The sequence below is a fragment of the Anolis sagrei genome, chromosome X (genome assembly GCF_037176765.1).
Source record: "Anolis sagrei isolate rAnoSag1 chromosome X, rAnoSag1.mat, whole genome shotgun sequence".
NCBI lineage: Eukaryota > Metazoa > Chordata > Lepidosauria > Squamata > Dactyloidae > Anolis > Anolis sagrei.
In genome coordinates, this window is record NC_090034.1 from 95,949,590 (window position 1) to 95,977,297 (window position 27,708).

Here is a 27,708-nt window from a genome sequence, read left to right on the forward strand (position 1 = left end):
CTGCATATTTCCAATTTCCTATTCCTTGACTGTAACTCCCAGCAATCTTCCAGATAGATTAGATAGATAGATAGATAGATAGATAGATAGATAGATAGACAGACAGATCAGGAGGACTGCTGGGAGTTGCAGTCCAAGAATAGGTAGAGAAGGAAGAAAGGAAAGAAAGAAAAGGGAAAGAAAAAGGGGGGAAGGAAGGGAAGAGGAAGGAAGAAAGGATAGAAGGAAAGAAGGTTATGATTCTATGATAAGGCGGAGCGGATTATTTTAGTGTAATTAGATGATTGTATATTAGTGATATGTTGGTTTTTGTTGTTGTAGCTATTGTGAAATGTGATTTTATATGTTGTACACCGCCGCGAGTCGCTCTAGGGCTGAGAGCGGCAGTTAACAAATGCAGCAAATAAATAAATAAATAAATAAATAAGAAAAAAGGGAAGGAAGAAAGGAAAGAGGGAGGGGGGGGGAAGGAAGGAGAGAAAGAAAGGAGAGAAAGAGGGAGGGAAGGTTGGTCACAGCAACGTGTGGCGGGTACAGCTAGTACAATATAAAACACAATAAAATAAGACACATGCACATAGAAAAAACATCAATTCAGACTCAATCAAGCTGCGATCCACCTTGAACCATGGTGGTAAATTACTGTAACCATGGCCCGGCTGTAAACATTGGAATGAAATAAGTGCCAGCTGCAGTACTGGAGAGGGCATGGGAGAAGGTGCAGGATGTGAGACTACTATGTAGGGCAACTAGAGGCTAAATATTCTCAAAGGCATGAAGAGCCACGTCTTCAAGTCCCTATGAAAGAAAGACAGGGTGGGGGCCTGTCTAATCTCCCTGGGGAGGGAGTTCCAAAGCTGGGGGGCCACCACCAAGAAAACCCTCTCCCTTGTCCGCACCAACTGTGCTTGTGACGGTGCCTGGCAGATCTTAGAACCTATGCCGGTTCATAGTGGGGGATGCGGTCACAAAAATAGGTGATAACTAGCACTTTGAATTGGGACTGGAAACTTATCGACAGCCAATGGAGCTGCTTTAGTAGAGGCATCATGTGCTCCTTATAGCTGGCTCCAGTAGCAGCCTGGCTGCAGATTTTTGAACCAATTAGTCTCTGAGCAGTCTTCAAAGGCAGCCCCACATACAGTGCATTACAGTAATCCAATCTTGAAGTAACTAAGGTTACCATGGCCAAGCTTGGCTTCTTGAGTTATCGTCTCAGCTGGTGCACAAGCTTTTCGGTCCAACTTACCTATCTGAAAGTATCTCTTCTTATGAATCATTGAGGTCATTAAGATCTTCTGGGGAGGCCCTGCTCTTGGTCCCGCCTTCCTCACAAGATGCATTTGGCGGGGAGGAGACAGGGCCTTCTCAGTGGTGCCCCTTCGACTGTGGAATGTCCTGCCTAGGGATATAAGATCGGTCCCCTCCCAAAAACCTGGCTTTTTGAGCAGGCCTTCCCAAATCAGCATAGTTATATGGAATCATGGAACAACTTGACGATGCAATTGAATAATGACTTGACATGGAGACTCTCACGACTATGTTTTTAAGGTTTTGTACGGTTTTATTAATATTCTTATATTTATGCTAAATGTTTTTAACACTATTTTATGATTGTTTTATTGTTATAATTGTTGAGGCATCAAATTGTTGCCAATTGTGAACCGTCCTGAGTCGCCTCCGGGCTGAGAAAGGCGGTATTTAAATGTGGTAAATAAATAAACAAATCAATTCTGCCATTGTATATTGCGATTGGTCTCACGACTGACCAGGAGGACCTCTGTCTTGTCTGAATTAAGCTTCAGCTCTTGTTAGCTCACACCCAGTCTATCACAGAAGCCAGGCATGGGTTCAGGATCTGGGGAGCTTCCTTGGAATTTGATGGAAAGGAGTAATAGAGTTTGGTGTCATCTGTGAACTCCAAAACTCCTGATGACCTCTCCCAGTGGTTTAATGTAGATATTAAAAAGCATGGGGGATAGAATAGAACCTTGTGGGACCTCACAGGTCGAAGGACAGGGGTCGGAGCAGGTGTCCCCCAGCTTCACCAACTGGGTACAATCCTCCAGAAAGCCAACAATGTGATGCGGCGGCAAAAAAAATCCAATGGGGTTTCGGCCTGCATCAATAGTATACTGTCTAGATTCAGGGAAGTCATGCTACCCCTCTATTCTGCCTTGGTTAGACCACACCTGGGATATTGTGTCCAATTCTGGGCACCACAATCGAAGAGAGATATTGACAAAATGGAAAGTTTCCAGAGGAGCGCAACTCAAATGATCAAGGATCTGGAGAACAAGCCCTATGAAGAGCGGCTTAAAGAGCTGGGCATGTTTAGCCTGAAGAAGAGAAGGCTGAGAGGAGACATGATAGCCATGGATAAATATGTGAGAGGAAGTCATAGGGAGGAGGGAGCGAACTTGTTTCCAGCTGCCCTGGAGACTAAGCAGCGGAACAACGGCTTCAAACTACAGGAAAGGAGATTCCACTTGAACATTAGGAAGAACTTCCTGACTGTGAGAGCTGTTCAGTAGTGGAACTCTCTGCCCCAGAGTGTGGTGGAGGCTCCTTCTTTGGAAGCTTTTAAAAAGAGGCTGGATAGATTTTAATGCGTCATGGTATGTTGTTAATGTTTATTGCTTTGTTTTGAGCTCATTTGTTGTTGTATTGTTATTGTTGTTGTTTTTACTGATGTATGTGTGCTCGGCCTCTTGTAAGCCGCACCGAGTCCTCCGGGAGATGGTAGCGGGGTATAAATAAAGATTTATTATTATATTGTTATCTGTTGGGGTGCTTTGAATGCAAAAAATGAGGTTGGACTGGATGGCCCATGAGGTCTCTTCCAACTCTATGATTCTATGATTCTAGGAGCAGGGCCACTACAGTGCAATGTCCCCAAGACCCATTCTGGAGAGCCACCCCACAAGGATATCATAATGGCCATTCATCCCCACTATCTTGCTATCCCGGTTCTGTCTTCCAGCCATATTGTTTCCATGGCACTTTGAGCAGCAGCAGCAGGAAGTAACGGTGTCATCACACTCCCTGTGCCCACATTTTCAAACAGGATTTCATGGTAAAATCTGCTCCACCACCAATGACAAGGGAACCATATCATGTAAAAGAAGGTTTTATTGAATACTGAGACAAAGGGCACCCAAGGTGGTGAGAGACAGACAGAGAGAGAGACATACACACACAGCTCCCCTTAGCTTAAAGGTGCCCACTGCAGATGGAGGGAGGAGAATCTTTTTCAAAGGTTCTGGGATGGAGATTATCACTCACAGCCCAGATTCAAGTAGGAGCTAGACACTCCACGATCCCATTGCCCTTCATGCCATTGAAGAAGAAGAAATTGTTGAGGGGAGGATCCCGTTGAGAGAGGGCCTAGAGGAGATAAAGAGGAGGCAACATAAAAGGTGCACGATATCACTCCATAAACAAGTCCCATTCCTTGATTTCAGAAGCTAAGCAGAGGTGGGCCTAGTTAGTGCTTGGACAGACACCACTGTGGGGGAAATCCAGGTCCAATGGACAAAGAACCTGGTTCAGTATATGGCAACTTCCTATAGGTCCTTCAGCCCAGAGTGAAGAGTGCAAGAGGCAAAAGGGCCACGTCGCATCTCCACTGCCAGCCAGGACACAGCAGAGGCATTTAAATTCTCCAGAGGGAGGCCCCCGCCCCCTTCGCTAGGAATGCTCAGCTTAGCAGGGGATATGAGATACAGCTTGCAGCTGTGCTGGTGCGCATGGGTGAGGCAAGGAGGAAGAATCAAACTCTGGAGGAACTCGCCATCTGCAAAAGATAACTCTCCTATCAACTCCCTCCTCCAATTCAGGGCACCGACCCAGGGACACACGGAGAGGGAAGGAAAACTCTCCTCCTTCTTACCTTGACCACCTCTTGGCTAAGGACGCCTCCAACGACAGCACAGACGGGAGCCATTTCTGAGAAGCAGAAACTAAGAGAAACAACAACAAAGCAATAACCAGACATCAGACAATTTAGGGATATAAATCTTTGTTTACTTTGTTCTTTCATGTAGAGAACTACACATTTATTTATTCATTTACCTTATTTATACCCCACCATTATCTACCTCGAAGGGGACTTACATATAGGCAATTATTCAATGCCTTAAAACACATACAATTCCAAAAACATTAAGATAAAATTACATTAAATTAAAATGAATACACATTAAGCATTTAAAAACATTTCACATTTCAAAAAGGAATTCCACATCTTATGTGACTGTGGAGCCGAACAGACAACTCTGCATCTGTATGCTTGTCCACTATGCCCTGCATCATACACAGAGGAAGAATTGTTGGAGGCTACAGACAATGCCATTGCTGTTGCCCGTTTTTGGTCAAAAGATATTTAGCAATCTGTGCTCCTTCTATTTTTATCAGGTTTACACTAATTTATGCAATGTTTTTGATACAAAATAAATAAAAATAAATAATTTTTCAAAAAAAATTCATTTGAATGAGATTATGAGAATTGGAGTGCGTTTTGATTATTTTTCCATTTTAGGAATTTTTTCAGTAAAATTTATTTTTGATCAAAATATTGCAGAAAGGTGAGAGGGAAAAATCCAAAATAGTTGGGATTTGTTTTGCTCTTTGCAGAGATTGAGGATTTTATTAGTGGGATGATGCGGCACATTGGAATGTTTGCTCACTTCATTTTCCCACGTGAGAACATTTCAGACCTTTTTTCACAGCTGAATTTGATCAAGGATGAGAAAAAGGTGTTTGCGTATTCTTAACATCAGGCATGGGCAAACTTCAGCCCTCCAGGTGTTTTGAACTTCAGCTCCCAGAAATCCCAGCCAGCTTACTGGCTGTTAGGAATTGTGGGAGTCAAAGTTCAAAACACATGGAGGGCCGAAGTTTGCCCATGTCTGCTTTAGTTTTTTGAAGATGACTTCCTGAAGGCACTCTTTGTGAAACTCTCAGACAAGGAGAGCACATCAGGCCAGGCACCTTGAGCAGGGAAGCGGAGCCAAGCGCATCCGTGGTCCACTGTAGCCCAGGCAACATAATCCCGTCCGATGTTATGCTCGATGCACCCAGGCAGCGGGCATTCCAGACACTCCGCTGCGGCCAGGGCAGGGTGCCCCCGCATGCCCCAGACAGCCTTGCTAAACATAGCCCCTGGCCGCTCATCCCCTCAGGGCAGGCCCACATTCCTCTCCCCCCATTCTTGTCCAGGCCCCTTCTGAGTGGCATGCAGCAACATGCCGATGGAAGGGTCTGCATAGTCTGGCCAGTCCCCAAATGGGCACAAGCAAACTTGTTGCTGCCCACCTTTCTTATCCTTCTCCTTCCTCTGGAAGGAAGGGGGAATAAATTGCCTCTCCCTAAAGACCTCTAAGGGCAAAGAGGCCAAGCTTTTGCCTGAGACCTTGTGTAAAACCAAGGTCACCTGGCAACCACGAGGCTTCGAAGCATTGCAGCCTAGAGTGGTGCTGAGGTCCTGCCAGCAGATGCTGCCTCCGCAGCAGGTTCTTGGAGCGGAACACCATGCACACGCAGGAGAGCAGTTCAGCAGGGCAAGGCGTTCGCTAGCCATGCAAAACCCTCACCCCAGACACACACTGCTTTGTCTCCAGCTCAGACCCTTTGAGGAGGAGGAAGGGGCAGCTTTTCTGCCAGGGCCACTTTAGTGACACTTCCAAAAAAGACTCCAAATGCTGCCCCTGAAGCAGCTCTGGATGGAAGAGGAACAATGCAGTGTAGATCAGAACTTCCTAAACTGTGGGTTCTGACTCCACGTGGGCTCAATCTTGAGGTCCCAAAAAATATGGCAACAGGGAAAGTTTTCTGAATGTCAACTAGCGGCTGTTTAAGCATTTACACCAATATGTTGTGTAGTGTTTTCTCTGCAGAAGAGGCTTCAGCTGTACTTCATGAAAAGGAAAATTAAAACTGTTTTCCAAATGCTGATTTGTTATCAAGAAATATTGGATTTCCTTTCTTTCTGTTAAATTTCACAGTGAAATTTAACTGTGGATATGTGCTCTACTTGGGGTTTTCCTTGAAAACAGCCCAGAAATTTCAAGTGGTCCAACGGCCAGGTTGTTAACTGGTGCTCCTTACAGAGAGAGGTCAACCCTCCTGTTTTAGGAGCTCCATTGGCTGCCGTTCATTTTCCGGTCCCAATTCAAGGTGCAGGTGCTTACCTACAAAGCCCTAAACGGTTTGGGACCTGCCTACCCGCGTGACCGCATCTCCGTATACGAACCCACATGATCTCTCCGATCATCTGGAGAGGCCCTGCTCACGATCCCACCGGCTACAAAGCGCGATTGGTGGGGACGAGGGACAGAGCCTTCTCTGTGGTGGCCCCCCGACTATGGAACTCTCTCCACAAGGACATCAGACAAGCCCCAACATTGGCAGTCTTTAGGAAGAGCTTGAAGATGTGGCTGTTACAGTGTGCCTTCCCAGAATAGGAATCTCCTAGCATCATGTCCCAAATGCACTTTATTAGAGATTTAAGATTGACTGCACCCCGCACTTGTCTCCAAAAACCTACCCATTTCACCTGTCATTTCCAGCATTTTTAAATCTTTATTCATTACATTTGGCCCGGCCTCAGTTATATATGCGTCGTGGTGTTATTATCTAATGTTTATTGCTATTGTTTTTAATGTTTATTGTTTTGCTTTATGAGTATTTATTGTTGTATTGCTATGCTGTTGTTTTATTGATGTGTTGGGACTTGGCTTCTTGTAAGCCGCACCGAGTCCTTCGGGAGATGTTAGCGGGGTATAAATAAAGGTTAATAATAATAATAATAATATATCAATATGGGACACAAGAGTAGACAAGCCACGTTGAACTGTCACTTTCTCTTTGTCAGCCAGAAACCTAAATACCCTTTGCGAACATGAAGCCGTTGCGATGACGTTTGGCCGACTTGGCTTCTTTCTTACTAGCTAAGAAAGGAAGATCATATAGACAATAAAGTTGAACCCGTGTAGGATTAGAAGGAAGTCACAAAATTTTTATTTTTATTTTCATCTTTATCTTTAAAATAATATATATATGTGTGTGTTTTTTTTCTTTTTTTACACTTCTGTCCTCTTGTTTTCCTACTTTTCTTCAAAATACTATGTTCTCCCACTTTACTTGGAAATTATATATTTTTCTTTATACCAAATAAAAATTTATTTTAAAAAAAGAAATATTGGATTTTATACCTATTTTACATGCCAATATAACCAGGGTCATGTAAAAACTTATCAGACTGGAAAAGTTGAAGAAACCCCAGTCTAGATACAGTCTCCAAAATTCAGGCAGGCTACTGTTAGGCCACCAGTCAAATTGGCTATGATGGTACTGCGACCAAAGTATGCTGGATACATGAACAGTTTCCATGGACTTATTTCTGATGGTCTTAGGAACCCCTTTGGCAGAGAAGGCTGAAGATCTCTCAGCTTGCCCTTCTTTTCCTTTTTGGAAACAGACGGCAAATCCTCCCACCAAAAGCTGTGATTGGCCAGTCATTCAGCTGGCCTCTCAGCCAAAGGGGGGGCTGTTTCTGAGAGCAAGGAGGGAAGAGCAGGCATGCCCAGGACATGGTAGCGTGGTGAGTAGGTGTGGGTAAGGGAGAGGGAGAGCTCACGAGGCTGGAGGGAGGCTCATGCAGGTGACTCTCTTCCAGGCAGAGGGGAAAGTGCTGTGCGACATGGGACTGTGAGTAGCCCAGCAGCATCAGGAGGAGGAGCAGCAGCAGCTTGGGTAATTTGTAACACTATTTATTAGAAATAAGTCAGTTTTTCTTATGGTTTTTATTAATGCTCCCACTAGAAAATGCATAAGGATGTGGGTGAACTACAACTCCCAAATCATGGTCAATCCTCCCCAAATTCCACCAGTATTCACAGTTGGCCATTTTGGGTCTGTGTGCCAAGTTTGGACCAGATCCATCATTGTTTGGGTTCACAGTGCTCTCTGGATGTCGGTGAACTACAACTCCAAAATTCAAGGTCAATGCCCACCAAACCCTTTCAGTATTTTCCATTGGGAGTTCTGTGTACCAGTTTGATTCAGTTTCATCACTGGAGGAGTTCAGAATGCTCTTTGATTATAGGTGGACTATAAATCTCAGCAACTACAACTCCCAAATGACAAAACCACCCCCTCACCCTACCAGTATTCAAATCTGGATGCATTGGGTATATGTGCCAAACTTGGTCCAGTAAAGGAAAATACATCCTGCATATCAGGTATTTACACTACAATTCATAACAGTAGCAAACGTACAGTAATGAAGTAGCAATGAAAATAATGTTATGGTTGGGGGTCACAACAACATGAGAAACTGTATTAAGGGGTTGCGGCATTTGGAAGGTTGAGAACCACTGCCTTAAGGGAAGAAGAACCAAATGGAGGCAGCTACTCACCTGACAAAGTCATCAGGGAGCAGATCGCTCTCAATATCGAGTGAGGCCAGCACTGCGTTACGCATCTGTAGGAGAGTCTCAGAGTCCTCTGTGCAGCTTTGAGTGGACGGATCTCGGCCCTTTTCTGACCGGAATTTCAGGAGCACTGGAAGATAATTGTGTAGGATGAGAAAGCACTTTTAAAAAGGTAGCAGCAACGCACACCAATGCCCCACAAACCTGTAATGTTGTTGATAGTTTCCATTTGCATTATGGCCAGAATCCTACTAGTGACAGACACAAGCATAATTCTACTGCAAGGACCACTATCCTTGCCATCTCAAGGCCACTGTGTTGCTGGTTGTTGCAACTCAGAGTAGGCTTCACCTTGCTCCCAAAACAACACCACACCAGAGCTGTAGATTTTGTAGTTTATTGAGGAAAAACAAAGTCAAAACATAGAGTAAGCAATGCAAAGTTCCAAAGACAAAGGTTAAATGCAAAAACACAGTTCTCAAGATCCAAAGGCAAAAACATGAAGCATAATCCTTGAGGCAATGACCAAACAGGAGTCCATGCTAAAACAGTGAAACACAAGATCCAAAATACCAAAAGCGTGCTGCTTAAAGCCAAGGTTAATCCATAGAAGCTTGCATGGAAAGAGCCACGTTGAACTGTCACTTTCTCTTTGTCAGCCAGAAACCTAAATACCCTTTGCGAACATGAAGCCGTTGCGATGACGTTTGGCCGACTTGGCTTCTTTCTTACTAGCTAAGCGTGAACTCCTCCTGACCCTCCAATCTAAGCGTTCTTGCCTGCTCATTAATTCACTATCTTCAATGTTCTCTTTATCTATTTGGTCCAGCTGGACCAAATCACAGTGGGAAGGCTGAGCAGGCGAAGACAACTCCACCTGGCCGTTATCTAGCTCACTGGCATTCTTTTCCCTTGAGAACTGACTTGTTGTCTCTCCTGTTGCACTGTCTGAGACAGGCACAGAAACAGGCCCAGAAATCTGAATCCCATCATCCTCTTCATCAGGGAACTCTGGTGGCTCACAAGACCCACAGGGTTCAGGTTCAGACTCAGAATAAAACTGAGCCACAACACTGGTGGGGACTACAAGGGAACAGAGAATGGTTTGGCTATGGCCCCACATCCAGACAAAGATAGTTAACACTAGAAGCAATCTAAAAAGGTGAGTGAAACTGAAGTTTCATTTTCAACAGTGATGTTGATTATTTTTCAGCAAGGCTTGTTCTTTGTTGTTGTTTATTCGTTCAGTCGCTTCCGACTCATCATGACCTCATGGACCAGCCCACGTCAGAGCTCCCTGTTGGCCGTCGCCACCTCCAGCTCCTTCAAGGACAAGCCAGTCACTTCAAGGATAGCTCCATCCATCTTGCCCTTGGTCGGCAAGTACTTCATCTTGGCCTCTACTATCCTTCCCTCGAATGAGCAGTCGGGCTTTCTTTCCAGGAGTATGGAGTGGTTGGATCTTCTCGCTCTCCAGAGCACTCTCAAAACTTTCCTCCAACACCACAGTTCAAAAGCATCTATCTTCTTTTGCTCAGCCTTCCTTAAGTTCCAGCTCTCACATCCGTAGGTAACTACGGAAAATACCATTGCTTCAACTATGCGGATCTTTGTTGCCAGTGTGATGTCTCTACTCTTCACTATTTTATCGAGATTGGTCATTGCTCTCCTCCCAAGAAGTAAGCGTCTCCTGATTTCCTGGCTGCAGTCTGCGTCTGCAGTAATCTTTGCACCTAGAAATACAAAGTCTGTCACTGCCTCCACGTTTTCTCCCTCTATTTCCCAGTTGTCAATCATTCTTGTTGCCATAATCTTGGGGTTTTTTGTGATGTTCAGCTGCAACCCAGCTTTTGCACTTTCTTCTTTTACCTTGATTAGAAGGCTCCTCAGCTCCTCCTCGCTTTCGGCCATCAAAGTGCAAGGTGGCTTGCAGTTAAACATAAAAAAACCCAAGATTGTGGCAACCAGACTGATTGATAACTGGCAAATAGAGGGAGAAAACATGGAGGCAGTGACAGACTTTTATTTCTAGGTGCAAAGATCACTGCAGACACAGACTGCAGCCAGGAAATCAGAAGACGTTTACTTCTTGGGAGGAGAACAATGACCATTCTTGATAAAATAGTGAAGAGTAGAGATCACACAGGCAACGAAGATCCACGTAGTTAAAGCAGTGGTATTCCCCATAGTAACCTGTGGATGCAAGAGCTGAACTATAAGGAAGGCTGAGCGAAGGAAGAAAGACACTTTTGAACTGTAGTGTTGGAGAAAAATTCTGAGAGTGCCTTGGACCACAAGAAGATCAAACCAGTCCATCCTCCAGGAAATAATGGCCGACTGTTCACTGGAGGGAAGGATATTAGAGGCGAAGATGGAGTACTTCAGCCACATAATGATAAGATAGGAAAGCCTGGAGAAGATAGTGATGCTGGGTAAAAGGAAGGAAAAAGGAAGAGGGGCCGGCCAAGGGCAAGATAGATAGATGTTATTCTTGAAGTAACTGGCTTGATCTTGAAGGAGCTGGCGTGGACTTGTCCAGGAGGTCACGAAGAGTCAGAAGCGACTGAACAATTAAACAACAAATGACTACCACTAAACATATACTATGCTTACAACAACAATGCCTACTCTATGAGCCTCACTCTCCGCCTAGATGTTTTTACTTCTTCATAACAAGGATCATGTAATTTTAATATTTATACTAGGATATTTTAATGCCTTGTCTTAATGTATAAATGTTATTTATGTTATATGTTTAATGGTTTTAATAATTTTAATTCATAGTCTTAGTTATATGTTATTGTTTAGTTATGATTTTTTTTACATGGATGTTGGCATTGAATTTTTGGCATTAGTATGTTGTAAACCACCTTGAATCCCCCCAGGGTTGAGAAAGGTGGTATATAAATATAGTAAGTAAATAAATAAATACATAAAAAAACAAATAAATTATGTAGATATGCAGGATCATAGAACTGAAAGAGACCACATGTGCCATCCAGTCCAAGCCCCGACCATGCAGGAAAAGCACAATCAGAGGGGGATACAACTGCATGTAATAATAATAATAATAATAATAATAATAATAAGCTATATAAATAAAAATGTAATGTTCATTTGTGGGATTAACATAACTCAAAAGCCACTGGACGAAATTTGGACACTGTACCCCTAACAGACCAACAAGTGACCATCACTCAAAAAACCCTCCCAAAATACAGCAGAAAGGACTTAAAACCTCAAAAATGCTAAATGATGATACAGCGCATGTGCAAAAATGACAGCTCCCAGCATCCCCTAGACCAGGCCCTTTAGGGGAGGAGGATGCTCCAAATGCACTGCTTCCAAGCTGCAAGCTAGCTTCTCCTTGGATTTCTTTGAGAGCATCCCAATTATTGCGTATTTCCAATTTCCTATTCCTGGACTGCAACTCCCAGCAATCCTCCAGATAGTTAAATATATAGATTAGATATATATAGATAGATAGATAGATAGATAGATAGATAGATAGATAGATAGATGGTAGATAGATCAATAAGGAGGACTGCTGGGAGTTACAGTCCAAGAATAAGTAGAGAAGGAAGAAAGGAGAGAAAGAAAAAGGGAGGGGAAGGAAGGAGGGAACGAGAGAAGGAAAATAGAAAAGGGAAGGGAAGGAAGGCAGGACAGAAAGAAAGGAGAGAAAGAAGGAGGGAAGGTTGGCCACAACAACCCATGGTGGGTACAGCTAGTAATAATAATAATGTTTATTTATTTCCTGACTCCTCTGGGACTTGAGGTGGCTTACAACATTAATAATACAATAAAGTGCAATACAGTATAATACATAAAATGGAATAAACAGTAACATATCCAGTTGATATAAAACACAATATACAGCACAATACAGTATGTTTTTGAACTTTGCAGCAGTAACTCTGCAAAGTAACTCTTTTCTGCCAGGCTACTGCCCTTGTGCATAATAACGGCTTGGGAATGCATCCCAACTGTAGCTCTGTGTCCCCAGCTATTGATTGGTTGCAGTGGTGCATCCAGACCCATCCGAACTGCTCTTGATCCATAAGAAGGATGGACAAACCATATGCCCAGGAATGATCCTAGGTGTACTTTTGCTGCCATTCTGCTACCTGGCAGACCCTTGCTATTGAACACTCGAGGTGATCAGCTGGACACAGTAAGAAGCAACCATCTCTTCTTGTAAATGTGCTGATAGAGATGTATCCTCTGCCAGCACAATATAGGATCCTGCCAATTTTGTTGACTGTTATGTAATTTTGCTTGAAAGCTTTGCCTGAAATTTCTGTTTGAATTGGGAGCTTTTTTGTATCGATATGAAACCAGCATTTATTTGGCTGGTTGGAAGTTTAAAGCTTGTAGAAGAACAAGCCTTGGACCACGAGGGAAGGATAGTAGAGGCCAAGATGAAGTACTTTGGCTACATCATGAGAAGAAAGGAAAGCTTAGAGAAGACAATGATGCTGGGGAAAATGGAAGGAAAAAGGAAGAGGAGCCGACCAAGGGCAAGATGGATGGATGGCATCCTTGAAGTGACTGGATTGACCTTGAAGGAGCTGGAGGTGGTGATGGCCGACAGGGAGCTCTGGCGTGGGTTGGACCATAAGGTCACAAAGAGTCAGAAACGACTGAACGAATGAACAACAAGCCACTTTGTACACTTTCTTCTTTCACCATGGTTAAAGCTCCTCCTTGCTTTCAGACATCAAAGTGGTATCATCTTCATATCTAAGGTTGGTAATATTTTGTCCAGCAATTTTAACTCCAGCCTTGAATTTGTCAAGCCCCACACGTCACACGATGTGTTTTGCATACAAGTTGAATAGGTAGGGTGAGCGTATACACCCCTGCCATACTCCTTTCCCAATCTTGAACCAGTCTGTTGTTCCCTGGTCTGTTGCTACTTGGTCATTATACAGATCCCTCAGGAGACGGACGAGCTGATTTGGTATGCCCACACCACCAAGAACTTGCCACAATTTATTATGATCCACACCGTCAAAGGCTTTAGAATAGTCAATAAAACAGAAATAGATGTTTTCCTGAAACTTCCTGCCTTCCTCCATTATCCAGCAAATGTTTACAATTTGGCAGCCGTAGTGAAGATGATTGCTGTAGATTACGTTGTATTAGTTGTAATTACCTTTTACACCAAGAACACGTATTTGCATGGTTTTGTTTTTGTTAATGGAGGGGATGGTTTGTCTAGTGTTTTACATATTTGATGGTTTGTCTGTTTGCTCTTGTTGCATAAAAATTACATTTTTAAAAAAGCAAGGGTGTCACTATCTCTGGAACCCATTTGGACAATCTGTATCATTTCTACTGGTTCACCTCTATGGAAAAAATGAGGATACTTTGCTTCAGACAGTCAGATTCTGGTGAGGGGTAAAGGACAACATACCGGCTGCTTTAGAGCCAACCAACATAACCCTATGTAACCCAAGACAGAACAAGGCACAACCCACCACCCTTTTCACTCCAAGAATAGGCACACCCACCCGTCCCATATTCATAGAAGAGAGCTGGGTCCTTGTCATCCTAAGAGATGAATGCCTGGACTGTTCCAGGAACAGTGCCCTAAAGCCCCTTGGTTTGTCTCAGCTGTACGCATCCTGGACCACCCTGCTGCTCCTCAGAGCACAAGGCGCTCACATGTCTGCCAGCTGGACACAGCCCCATTGTTTGTGGTGGTCAGGAGTCATGTGATCTTAAAGGGCCGCCACGTGATTAGCTATCAACACAGCCCTGATGTTCCCAACATTTCAACAGAGAGGCTACTTCCAAGCATGTGCTCACGCAGCCTCAGCGGAGTATCTTACCTCGGAGGAGGAAGTAATCTGTTGTGATGCGCTTCACAGCGGCCTTGGCCTTCTCACTGCTCCAGCTAAGAGATAGGGCCTCTTTCAGAAGGCAGAAAGTCACACGCTGGAAGAGAAACATAAAAAAGGCAGAAAGAGGATAGATAAGATGGGTGAGTGGCCAAGGAGATAGCAGCAAACTGGAATTTCTCCAAACCAATATGGGGAGGGAGGGGTGCACTACAGAACTGGTAGGAAGTACGGAATCTTTTGAACACGCATACACAAAATAATCCACCCCTGGCATTTTGTGTAACATTAGAAACACATCTTGGCTCACTGGCTTACGAGGAGGAGGAATAGTACCGTATTTTCCGGCATATAAGACAACTGGGCGTATAAGATGACCCCCACCTCCTAACTTTTCCAGTTAAAGCATAGTTTGGAATATACTCGCCGTATAAGACTACCCCTCTTCCAACGCACACCAAATAAAAACTTTAAAAGCATTAGATTTGATTTCAATATGGTAATTCTCCTATTACTGTCCCTCCTTCTCTGCCTCTAAGATCTCACACATTGTCATTCACTCAATTAGCCTGTGATAAGGCCAAAGTTTTGGGAAAGGAACCAATGAGTACACACAAAGCAAGCAGTACTCCCATTCCCATGGAGGCATCCGTCTCCAAAGGGAACTGGAAATTTCTCTAAGTTAAAACTTCCATACCAACATCCATGGCCAAAAAGCAAAACAGGACATAAACATTATTTAAATTACTTCACAGCTAAATCCAACTAGGGAGAATAGACTTTTGAATCTCAGTTGCTAAGGGACCATTTCTCTAAAACTTTCAGCAAAAAGAATTATATAAAACAAAGCCGTTTTAAAAAGATAGGGCATAACTGGTTCACATATTCAGTTGCTCAATGCAGATATATTCCATTTCCTCTAATAACATACCACACTATTTTCAGTGTTGATATGAGAACAGAGATTAAATTCCTGATCTCAGTTTTCCTCTAACTCTTTTGAACTTCAGGCCAGACTCTTCTCCGTAACTCTGTCTATTCAAAGGATAGAGCAGTGTTTCTCAACCTTCCTAATGCCGTGACCCCTTGATACAATTCCTCATGCTGCGGCTCCCAAGCATAAATTTTTTTTCATTGCTACTTCATAACTATAATTTTGCTACTGTTGTGAGTCATAATGTAAATATCTAATATGCAGGAACAAATTTCATTGGAACAAATTTGAATACTGGTGAGGTTGGGGGGGATTGATTTTGTCATTTGGAAGTTGTGGTTGCTGGGATTCACCTACAATCAAAGAGCATTCCAAACTCCACCAACGATGGAATTGAACCAAACTTGGCACACAGAACTCCCGTGACCAACCAAAAATACTGGAAGGGTTTGATGGGCATTGACCTTGAGTTTTGGGGTTGTAGTTCACCTACATGTGGACTAAAACAATGATGGATCTGGACCAAATTTGACACAAATACTCAATACTCCCGAAGGTGAACACTGCTGGAGTTTGGGGAAAATAGACATTGACATTTGGGAGCTGTGGTTGCTGGGATTTATAGTTCACCTACAACCAAAGAGCATTCTGAACCCCACCAATGATAGAATTGAGCCAAACTTCCCAAACAGAACCCCTGTGACCAACAGAAAATACTGTGTTTTCTGAAGGTCTTTGGTGACCCCTCTGACACCCCCTGGTGACCCCCTCCCCAGGGGTCCTGACCCCCAGGTCGAGAAATGCTGGTACAGAGGGTCAGTTTTTGGCATATGATCTGTGTAGCACTAATTGAAAGCAATGTTTTTCAGACAAACAAATCATTTCATGGTTTGCTGTGAGTTTTCCAGGCTGTATGGCCATGTTCCAGAAGCATTATCTCCTGATGTTTTCTCCAGAATGCTTCTGGAACATGGCCATACAGCCCAGAAAACCCGCAGCAAGGCCATGAAAACTTTCGACAACAAATCATTGCATGTTTGTTACCATTCAAGACACCCTTATCTCTGTGAAGAACAAATCTAGTTTTCGATGTTGTTTTAAAAGAGGCTGAGATCTGACACCGTGAGATCTTCAAGCAGCCCTAGGATGGTTCTCCCACTGAGTTCCAATTATAACTCTGAACACAATGGGTTGCTCCGTCTCATCTTTGCAAAGGTGCTGCACAGTACTTTTCAGCTATAGCTAACCTCCCCTGAAAGGGAAGCGCTGGGAAAATAGATGGGTCTACAGGGCACATGAAGAATGAGAAACATCCGAGAGATGGCTCTCCACTGGATGGTTTACAACAGACAAGGGCAGACTTGCCCGAAGGCAGAAGGAAGGCTCGGCTCCATGGCATTCCTTGGATGAAGACCAGTATACCACACACAGCTGTGTGGCAAACGCATAACAGAGGATAAGCAGCAGGGGCACAGCCTGGTGGTGTCTAGAGGAAAATGCAACACCTTGCTCACTGCCAAAGGACCACTCCATCCTCCATCCCCTTCCCTCCCATGTACCTTTTTCACCAGGGTGGTCTCTGTCAAGTCCAGCTTGGCCTTCTTTGAGTCAGGTCCATCTTCTGCTCCCTGGCTGGCTTTCACTGCTTTAGTCTTCTCCCTGTATGGTATGCAGAGAGATTGATGGGACACCTCTCATTCATTCCTTACCCCAAGAATGATGGACTCTTTTTGGAATGACTGCTTTTCTTTCACTCATGGGTGGGCGAGCCTAGCCAACGCAAATGGAAACTATGGCTCTTTGGCTCCCTCCAGTGGTCAAGCTCCACAGAGAGAAAATCTGATAGATTCTCGTTTCTCTCTCAGCCTTGACCCCAACCCAAGAATGTCTTTGTTCCCCAATCTCAGAGACTCACTGATGAACTGATGAACAACTGCACTGCATCCTGTCAGATCCCCAAAATCTGGAGGAAAGCAAGAGTCATAGCCACCTTGAAGCCAGGCAAAGACTGTAATGATCCAAAAAGCTATAAACCAATCTCCCTGTTGTGCCACCTTTACAAAGTCCTGGAGAGACTTATTTTGCACAGAATTATGGAAAAAATAGACCCATGTCTGATCCCACAGCAAGCTAGCTTCAGGAAAGGCAAAAGCTGTACATTGCAAGTGCTGAATCTGACTCAGCACATAGAAGTTGACTTTGAAAGGCAGCAGATCACAGGAGTTGTCTTCATAGACCTGTCAGCAGCTTATGATACTGTAAACCACCGCCTCCTCCTGAGTAACATGTATAATATCACAAAGAACTACCATCTCACCCGCCTCACAGGAAACCTGCTACAAAACAGGAGCTTTTTTGTTGAGTTCAAGGGCCAGAGAAGTAGATGGCGGAAACAGAAGAACGGCCTGCCCCAGGGGAGTGTGCTTGCTCCATCCATGTTCAACATTTACACAAATGACCAACCACTGCCAGAAGGGACAGAGAGTTTCATCTATGCTGATGATCGTGCCATTACTGCTCAAGCAGGGAGCTTTGAGATGGTTGAACAGAAGCTATCCGAAGTTCTAGGTGCTCTTACTGCCTATTACAGGGAAAACCAGGTGACCCCTAATCCATCTAAAACACAGACATGTGCTTTTCACCTTAAGAACAGACAGGCATCCCAAGCTCTGAGGATTATCTGGGAAGGAATCCCACTGGAGCATTGCAGCACATCCAAATACCTGGGAGTCACTCTGGACCGTGCTCTGACCTACAAGAAGCACTGCCTGAATATCAAGCAAAAAGTGGGCGCTAGAAATAATATCATACGAAAGCGGACTGGCACAACCTGGGGGTCACAGCCAGATACAGTGAAGACATCTGCCCTTTTGCTATGCTACTCTGCTGCTGAGTATGCATGCCCAGTGTGGAACACATCTCACCAACCTAAAACAGTAGATGTGGCACTTAATGAGACATGCTGCATTATCACAGGGTGTCTGCGCCCTACAGCACTGGAGAAATTACACTGTTTAGCCGATATTGCACCACCTGACATCCGCCGGGAAGTAGCAGCCAATAGTGAAAGGACCAAGGCAGTGACATCTCCAGCTCATCCCCTGTTTGGGTATCAGTCAGCACGTCAGCAACTTAAATCAAGAAATAGTTTTCTAAGATCTACAGAGACACTCGCTGAAACACCCCAGCAAGCAAGAGTCCAAAAGTGGCAGGCTCAAACACAGAACCTCAATCAATGGCCGATACCAAATGAGAGACTCCCCCCTGGGCACACAGAAAACTGGGCGACTTGGAAGGCGCTGAACAGGATGCGCTCTGGCACAAGATGCAGAGCCAAACTTAAGAAATGGGGCTACAAAGTGGAATCCACGGCATGCGAGTGTGGAGAAGAGCAAACTACAGACCACCTGCTGCAATGCAACCTGAGCCCTGCCACATGCACAATGGAGGACCTTCTTGCAGCAACACCAGAGGCACTCCAAGTGGGCAGCTACTGGTCAAAGGACATTTAACCAACTACCAAGCTTGCAAACTTTGTGTTTTGTTTGTTTGTTTGTTAAAAAATGCAACACAACTGTTTGGTCTGCTCCTGACACAATAAATAAATAAAAAAGAGACTCACTCCACAAATTCGTGTTCTCCCAGGTTGGCAAACATGTAGCCGTGGTAGCCAAAGACATCGCCCGTGAAGAACTTGATATTGTTCTTATGGCAGATCTGCTCAACCTTCACAAGGGCCTCCTTAGAGCAACACGTCAAGCAGACCTGGAAAAAGCAAAAACCAAAAACCACAGGCAGGAGTCAAGTTTTGGCACATGGGTAAGGCAAACATCACTCTGACACAAACACACACATCTGTCCCAACAATCACTGTAAGTAGAATGGAGATCTTCTGTTAGAGAGCAGGAGAGACAGTTAATTGCCCCTTAGGATATATTGGATAACGTTGCAAAGGCAGAGGCCAGCCCACAGGCATGGGAGAGGGAATATGGAAACATAGACTCAGCAGACACACTGGATTCTTCTTATGTCTGAAAAACCTAGCAAGGCTAGGAAAACCAGTGCAGAGTGTGTGCAATACGAGGGTTGAATGAAAAGTAATGCCTCCACCTTCATTACTTGGGTTTGGATGGGAATATTTTCATAAATCTAACGCACAAATAATCCTTGGAATGTGCTCTTTAACTACCACTATTCACTTTTCCACATAATCACCAGACAATTGGATACATTTCTGCCAATGATGAACAAGTTTTCTGAAGCCATCACGGAAGAAGTCAACACTGTTTCTGCAACCAGCATCTCAAAGTTCTCTCAACGTCTTCATCGGAAGCATAATGGTGTCCCCGAAGATCTTCTTTCATTATCAGGAACAGATGGAAGTAAGACGGAGCTAAATCTGGACTGTATGGAAGATGCCGTACGGTGGGGAGATCCAGTTTCTGAAGTTTCAAGTCTGTGTGCTTTCATTTCAGGCGTCAGCATCCTGGGTACCCATCGTGCACAGATCTTCTGATAGCCAAGCAAAGCAATAACGTGACCCACACATTCTTGTGAAATGCCGATTATGTTTGAAATTTTTCTCTGAATGATACAACGATCGTCCTGAATCAATCTATCAACCCTTTGCTTGTGAAACTCGGTGGTTGCTGTCACAGGACGTCCAACTTTGTCACACAAGTCAGATGTTCCCACCTCAACATCTTTAAAGTTACTCGCACAACGACGCACAGTAGTCACATCAACACAATCATCATAAATAGCTTGCATTCCCTGATGAATCTCCTTTGGGGTGACACCTTCTGCTGTCAAGAATTCAATGACTACACATTGCTTAAGTCGCATTGACTGACCGTCTGTGCAGGGTTCCATACTTTGCACTTTAACAACACAACCGTTCAATGCGAAGGCTTCCCGTCAAAATGGAACTGTAGAGGAGAGTCTACTGAACAAGCCAGTACCTGCCACATACCAGTACTGTCAACTGTTGAGGAGTTACGAAGGTGGAGGCATTACTTTTCATTTAACCCTCATATAATCTGACATGATGCCACAAGAAAGTGAATGTATATTATCGTTAGTGTAAATTGTTATTTTATGATGTTTTATACTTATTATCGATGCATTTGGATTGTTGTTTTCATGATTTTAATGCTGTAAGCTGCTTTGGGTCCCGTGAGGGAGAAAAGTGGGATATAAATAATTATTTATAAATAATAATAATTATTATATTATACTGGCATAAAAACACAGTATGACACAGCAAACAAGATATATATGATGGATTTTGTATCACAAAATCACAAGTCAAACACTTCCCAAGTGTTTAGGACTGTGTGATGTATTTTCAAATGAGGTACGTAGGTCCAAATAAGGTGGCCTTTTGCAGTTGACAGATCATGCTTTTGTCAATGTTTATTGTGGGCTGAGATCTTTTGGCATGGCACCCATCATCATCATCATTATCATCAGCTGGTAGAGTCTTCCCTCCCTCTCAATTTCCTTTTCTGAATCATTGCCATCTGCCAGATGGTACAGGGTGACAAAGACAAGGACAAACCGATTGAAGGATAGCTGAACTCTGTAGTTTTGCACTGATGTGGCATTGGGGGCTGTGCGGTGGTGTTGTTATTTTGTGATGTATGCAAGGAAAGGCATGTAATTTCATTGTGAAACAGTGCAATGACAAATAAATCTATTCTATTATATTTATTTTGTAACTCACCACATTGAAACGGGTGAAAAATTCTTCAGGTTTTTGTTCGATGTTCTCAGAGTCTGCTTGCACATCCACCATGGGGTTCAGATCCCGGGCACGTGCCAGCGAGGCTTCTGCTCTGTTTTTACCCAAGGAGCCTGTAGGGATCAGGAACTGTGCTTGTGTGTCTTCTGGCATCACCTGAGGAGCAAAGGGGCAAGAAATCTCCCACATCTGTGTTGTCAAAGGTTTTCATGGCTGGAATCACTGGGTTGCTGTGAGTTTTCTAGGCTATTTGGCCGAGTTCCAGAAGCATTCTCTCCTGACATTTCACCCACATCTATCGTCTGTGGAAACTAGGCAAGTGAAGTTTAGATAACTGGAATGTCCAGGGTGGGAGAAAGAACTCTTGTCTCTTTGAGGCAGGTGTGAATGTTGCAATTGGCCACCTTGATTAGTATTTAATGGCCTTGCAGTTTCAAAGCCTGGCTGGTTGCTGCCTGGGGAATCCTTTGTTGGGAGGTGTTAGCTGGCCCTGGTTGATTCTTGTTTGGAATGCCTCTGGTTTTTGAGTGTTACTCTTTATTACCTGTCCTGATTTTAGAGTTTTCTAATACTGGTAACCGGATTTTGTTCATTTTCATAGTTTCTTCCTTTTTGTTTAAATTGTCCACATGCTTATGAATTTCAATGGATACTCTGTGTAGCCTGACATGGTAGTTGTTAGAGTGCTCAAGCATTTCTGTGTTCTCAAATAATATGCTGTATCCATGTTGGTTCATCAAGTTCTCTCCTATGGCTGACTTCTCAGGCTGAATTAGTCTGCAATGCCTTTCATGTTTCTTGATTCATGTTTGGGCAATGCTGTGTTTGGTGGTCCCTATGTAGATTTGTCCATAGCTTTATGGTATATGGTAGACTCTTGCAGAGGTGAGAGGGTCCCTTTTGTCTTTTGATGAACATAGCACTGATTTTCTTCGTGCAACACTCAAAAAGCAGGAATTCCAGACACAAATCAATCAGGGCCAGCGAACACCTCACAATAAAGTATTCTCCCGGGCAGCAACCAGCCAGGCTTTGAAACTGCAAGAACATTAAATACTAATCAAGGTGGTCAATCGCAACATTCACACTTGCCTCAAGCAGACAAGAGTTCTTTCTCCCACCATGAACATTTCACAGATATATAAACCTCGCTTGCCTAGTTTCCAACAGACCTCACAACCTCTGAGAATGCCTGCCACAGATGTGGGCAAAATGTCAGGAGAGAATGATTCTGGAGCATAACCATATAGCCCGGAAAACTCATAGCTCTCCCACAGTTTCCACTCAAAAAGGACCAAATCATGGAGACAAGGAAGCAATCCCAGCTGGTTCAAAATCAGCACCAGGAAAGACTAATGTTTCAAAACCTAACATGAAATTATTGAACTTTGTAACCAGAAGAGACAAAGGGAAAAGAAAAAAAATTACCTGGTGATAAAAAATAACCCACATGCCACATCTGATCAAAAAACTAATTCTGATTTCTACTCTCCCCACTCATCAAGGTGAAATATAGCTCAACTCTTCTTCCTCAGCTGTCTCATCTTAAACTGTTGCCAATGTTAAGTCATTTTACTCTCCCAACTTTCACAATGTCTGGTTGTACCTGGCCATCAATTTCCCATCTGGTAATCTATTTTTAGACTTTGTAGCATGCCTAAGCAGAGAAAGGAAAAGTCACCAAAGTACGAGAGATGTGTGCCTCTATCTTGATTTTCTCTCTCTCTCTCTCTCTTGTACGCACATAAACACCTCAGTGGGCTGCACTACCACCCCAACAATTGCTAAAAAGATTACTTTATGCCTAAAACAAGTTGCAAAATATGAAATCACTTTGAAATGGTCAGATGACCCCACTGAAGGTTTCCGGAGGTCTGACTGAACTGTTTCATTTGGAAAAAAATATAGACCCATTTTTTTTGCTAGGGTAGTCCATGAGACATTTGCATAAAAACATGTGGGCACCCAATTTACAACAGAGTATTAAATAACATGTCACTTCTCTTTCAATACAGAAAAATCTTGAGTAAACTATACATTATATTATATGCTACAGTTAACTAAGTTGCTAACTGCTATTTCTTTTGGAGAGTTCTCATTTCTACCAGATAGCCCTGCTATTTGGGGGCGGTATTTGGATAAGACGTTTGACTATGTTTTTCTTTCAATTCACCCACAGGAAAACTATCGGAACTTAAGGGGTGAGAAAGGCAGGGTATAAGTATAGGAAATAAATAATAAAAAACTAAGACTGGCTAACTTCTTCCCTTTTTTGAGAAGCCCTCCCGGCTCAAGAGAATAAAAAATATTTCCAGTGTTTTTTTGCTTTTTGGGAAAGCCTGCTGTGATATACCATGCACATGACAAGAGAAGCCTCCAGCCTGGCAAACCTCATTACAGGATTAGAGCACACTGTGGGAAAGAACTAAAAGAAGCCCCTATGTAAAGGAAGCTTAGTAAGACTAGAATGCTTACCTGCTGATGGTCAAGCATGGTTAGCGCTTTGACTCCTGCCAGGATGAGATTCTTGGCCACTTCTGCTCCCAGGCCTTTCATGCCCACCAGCAGCACCCGAGATGCCCGGAGGCTAAGAAGAAGCAGTAGCAGCAGATGTTAGCATCTAGCACCATGAACTGAGCTGCTGACCAAAGACTGGCATTTTTATATGGTATGAAAAAAGTACCATCTACTAAGCCGGTGTTTCTCAACCTGGGGGTCATAACTCCGGGGGGGGGGGGGGGGGAGGTCGCGAGGTGGGTTTCAGAGGGGTCACCAAAGATCATCCAGTATTTTCTGTTGGTCATGGGAGTTCTGTCTGCCAAGTTTGGTACAATTCCATCATTGCTGGAGTTCAGAATGCTCTTTGATTGTAGGTGAACTATAAATCTTTGCAACTACAACTCCCAAATGACAAAATCATTCCTTCACCAACCACAACAGTATTCAAATTTGGTTGTATACGGTATCTGTGCCAAATTTGGTCCAGTGAATGAATTGTAATGTAAATAACAGATATTTACATTACAATTCATAACAGTAGCAAAATTACAGTTATGAAGTAGCAACGAAAATACTTTTATGGTTGGGGATCACCACAACATGAGGAACTGTATGACGGGGTTGCAGCTTTAGGAAGGTTGAAAAACACTGCATTTAGCAAATATAGACAGATAGATATAAATCCAGAATTTGGCACCAGGGCTTTATTTATGAAGGCCACATCATTATCTACCAATAAGGCTAAAAACTTTGCTCCAAACACAATTCATGGTACAAGGCAAAGAGATTTAAGATGAAAATAGTTTCCTATTTCTTATATGCAAAATATATCTAGTCATGAGGAGAGGCGGGAAAGAAATAAAATTATTATTGTTGTTGTCATTACTATAATCATAATCTAAGACCTGGCCTGGAATGTATAGCATTTTTAGCCCCTTCATTGCCTACTTCTAGATTTAGATTATAGATTTTAGTATTGCTTCAATGAAAAAAAATCATATTTTCTTTTCTATTTTATCCTAGTTTATAGAGATTTAAATTAGTATTATTACCAAAAATGTTTTATTAGAGAGAGCCTTGAGCAAAGCTTGAAAAAGTTACTTTTTTGAGATTACAGCTGCCCGAATCCCCATGATAAATAAGAACTAGAATGTTCTTTCACCAGGGGCAGCTGGTGTATACATCACAATAAGTAAAGTTTATAATTAGCCATTTTAATTATGGCAAATTATAAGCCATTTTTCTTGTATGCTCTTGGAATAATAGGGTTTCTCTCCTGTTGTCCCCAACATTGCCTCAACATGTGAATCCCTGCTGGTGAGAGCAATTCTCAGTGGGGATTGTGGGGTAGAGTTAAGGAGAGAAAATATCAATTATGATGGACCACCAATATGCAGCGAAGATTGTGAAGAAGTAACCTAAGAATTTTGGCAAGATGGTTCCATCCAGTCCAAATGGTTTCCTCTCAATAAGCTCCCTTCTCATTATTAAGAAACCGATGGTTGGGAATAAGGAAAACAATAACTGCTGGGAAGGAGAAAGGCGAGTTTACATGCTACATTATTATGCCGCTATGATTCCACATTTAACAGCCACTGCAATCATCCTAGGGAATCCGGGGATATGCAGCCTGGTAAAAGCTCTCTGGCCCTGAAATGAACATCCCAGGATTGCATAGAATCATAGAATCAAAGTGTTGGAAGAGACCTCATGGGCCATCCAGTCCAACCCCCTGCCAAGAGGCAGGAATATTGCATTCAAATCACCCGATAGATGGCCATCCAGCCTCTGTTTAAAAGCTTCCAAAGGAGCCTCCACCACACTCCGGGGCAGAGTTCCACTGCTGAACGGCTCTCAGAACGGCCACAGCAATGCATGGCAGGGGACGGCTTGTGTGTGTATATATTTTTGTTTGTTGTTCATTCCTTCAGTCACTTCCAACTCTTTGTGACCTCATGGACCATCCCACGCCAGAGCTCCCCATCGGCCGTCACCTCCCCCAGCTCCTTCAGAGTCAAGCCAGTCACTTCAAGGATACTATCCATCCATCTTGCCCTTGGTTGGCCCCTCTTCCTTTTTCCTCCCATTTTCCCCACCATCATTGTCTTCTCTAAGCTTTCCTTTCTTCTCATGATGTGGCCAAAGTACTTCATCTTTGCCTCTAATATCCTTCCCCCCAATGAGCAGTTGAGCTGTATTTCCTGAAGTATGGACTGGTTGGATCTTCTCGCTGTCCAAGGCACTCTCAGCACTTTCCTCCAACACCACAGATCAAAAGCACATCCCCTGCCATGTGCTGCTGTGGCCCAGTCTGTGTGTATATTTGTGTATATGCGTATGTGTGTGTGTATATATGACTTTGCGCATGCATTGTAACGTATTTTTGGTTTTTGGCTTTTTAAGTCCCTTCTGCTGTGTTTTTTAGTGTAGTCTTTTTATGAGTGATGGTCACTCGTTGGCCTGATAGGTGTATTGCATCCAAAATTGGTGTCAATTCACCCAGTGGTGCAGTGGGTTAAACCCCTGTGCTGGCAGGACTGAAGACCGACAGGTCACAGGTTCGAATTCGGGGAGAGGCGGATGAGCTCCCTCTATCAGCTCCAGGTCCTCATGCGGGGACACGAGAGAAGCCTCCCACAAGGATGATAAAAACATCAAATCATCTGGGCGTCCCCTGGGCAACGTCCTTGCAGACAGCCAATTCTCACACACCAGAAGCGACTTGGTGTTTCTCAAGTCGCTCCTGACACGACCAAAAAAAACACACACACAGTGGTTTTTTAGTTATGTCAACCCCACATACAAACATTGAATTTTTATTTATATAGATGGTTTTCATCATTGGTGGAGTTCAGAATGCTGTTTGATTGTAAGTAAACTATAAATCTCAAATGACAAAATCATATTTTTTTGAGTGATGGTCATTCCTTGGGTTAGTAGGTGTCTTGTGTCCAAATTTGGTAGCAATTCGTCCAGTGGTTTTTGAGTTATATTAATCCCACAAACATAATAATAATACAAACATATATTATATTTTTAGTTATATAGATATGCATGCTTTGGATAGCATAGGGAAGGGGGTTGTTTTGCTGTCTGTGCTCCTGTTTAGAACATTTCACCTCACATTCTGGCCCTGTGATCATTGGATTTTGGAAATTCAGCTTGTTGTGGAAACAAGAATTCAGTTGAGACACTTTTTCCCCAAAATGACTCCCCAGGAGCGAATGTCCCTCTATTCTGCTTTGGTTAGATCACACCTGGAATATTGTATCCAATTCTGGGCACCATAATTGAAGGGAGATATTGACAAGCTGGAATGTGTCCAGAGGAGGGCGACTAAAATGATCAAGGGTCTGGAGAACAAGCCCTATGAGGAGCGGCTTAAGGAGCTGGGCATGTTTAGCCTGAAGAAGAGAAGGCTGAGAGGAGATATGATAGCCATGTATAAATATGTGAGAGGAAGCCACAGGGAGGAGGGAGCAAGCTTGTTTTCTGCTTCCTTGGAGACTAGGACGCAATGGAACAATGGCTTCAAACTACAAGAGAGGAGATTCCATCTGAACACGGGGAAAAACTTCCTGGCTGTGAGAGCCGTTCAGCAGTGGAACTCTCTGCCCAGGAGTGTGGTGGAGGCTCCTACTTTGGAAGCTTTTAAACAGAGGCTGGATGGCCATCTGTCAGGGGTGATTTGAATGCAACATTCCTGCTTCTTGGCAGGGGGTTGGACTGGATGGCCCATGAGGTCTCTTCCAACTCTAGGATTCTATGATTCTGAGGGGTACTGTTTGTAACTCGGGGACTGTCTGTAATGTGAGATAAGGAAGCTCGAGCAAGTACTTCTCTATGATTCCACTCTCTTGGGGGGTCTGTGTGTCCACCAGGCGTGCCTTCCCCTTTGTTCCTTCCTTCAGAATGGTTTCCAATGACTCTCAGGCCTCCCCTTCCGTGCCCCCGCACCCCCAGCACCCCTCGAGGCCTGCTCCTCGGTCCGCCCCCCTCGGGAGTTACCGTTTCTGCGCTTCCAGGCCCCAGAGGCGGATCTGGCGGTCATACTGCGCCGCCTCCTCTTCGCTGATGGCGCCCCCGGGCCCAGCCTCTGCCTTCTCCTTCTCCACCATGGCGGCGGCCGGAGAAGCACCTCTTTTCCCTCAGCACCGGCGAAGCCTCTTTGAATGGCGGCGCCCAGCCACCAGCGGCCGGCCCACTCGTTTCCCTCGCTTTGCGACGTGATGCGCCTGCGCGCTCTGGCTT

The 27,708-nt window shown here is 43.9% G+C and overlaps 1 protein-coding gene across 1 annotated transcript; it reads right to left on the reverse strand.

The window, feature by feature from the left end:
- Nucleotides 1-3,114: 3,114 nt before the first annotated feature.
- Nucleotides 3,115-27,708, reverse strand: LOC137094684 (SUMO-activating enzyme subunit 1-like). Its single transcript, XM_067460848.1, has 9 exons — nucleotides 27,466-27,708; nucleotides 23,434-23,545; nucleotides 20,941-21,114; nucleotides 18,838-18,980; nucleotides 16,775-16,874; nucleotides 14,273-14,378; nucleotides 8,421-8,565; nucleotides 3,893-3,962; nucleotides 3,115-3,387 (listed from the first exon to the last, which is right to left on the reverse strand). The coding sequence occupies exons 1-9, from the start codon at nucleotides 27,573-27,575 to the stop codon at nucleotides 3,295-3,297; spliced, it is 1,053 nt and encodes a 350-aa protein (XP_067316949.1). The 5' UTR covers nucleotides 27,576-27,708; the 3' UTR covers nucleotides 3,115-3,294.

Bases quoted from the DNA above. Each gene is read 5' to 3' on its own strand.
- LOC137094684 (XM_067460848.1), bottom strand. From the start codon at position 27,575: ATGGTGGAGAAGGAGAAGGCAGAGGCTGGGCCCGGGGGCGCCATCAGC. The intron at 23,546-27,465 runs GTAACTCCCGAG...GCTTCTTCTTAG, and splicing joins GGCCTGGAAGCGCAGAAACG to CCTCCGGGCATCTCGGGTGC. The intron at 16,875-18,837 runs GTGAGTCTCTTT...CATACCATACAG, and splicing joins GGAGAACACGAATTTGTGGA to GGAGAAGACTAAAGCAGTGA.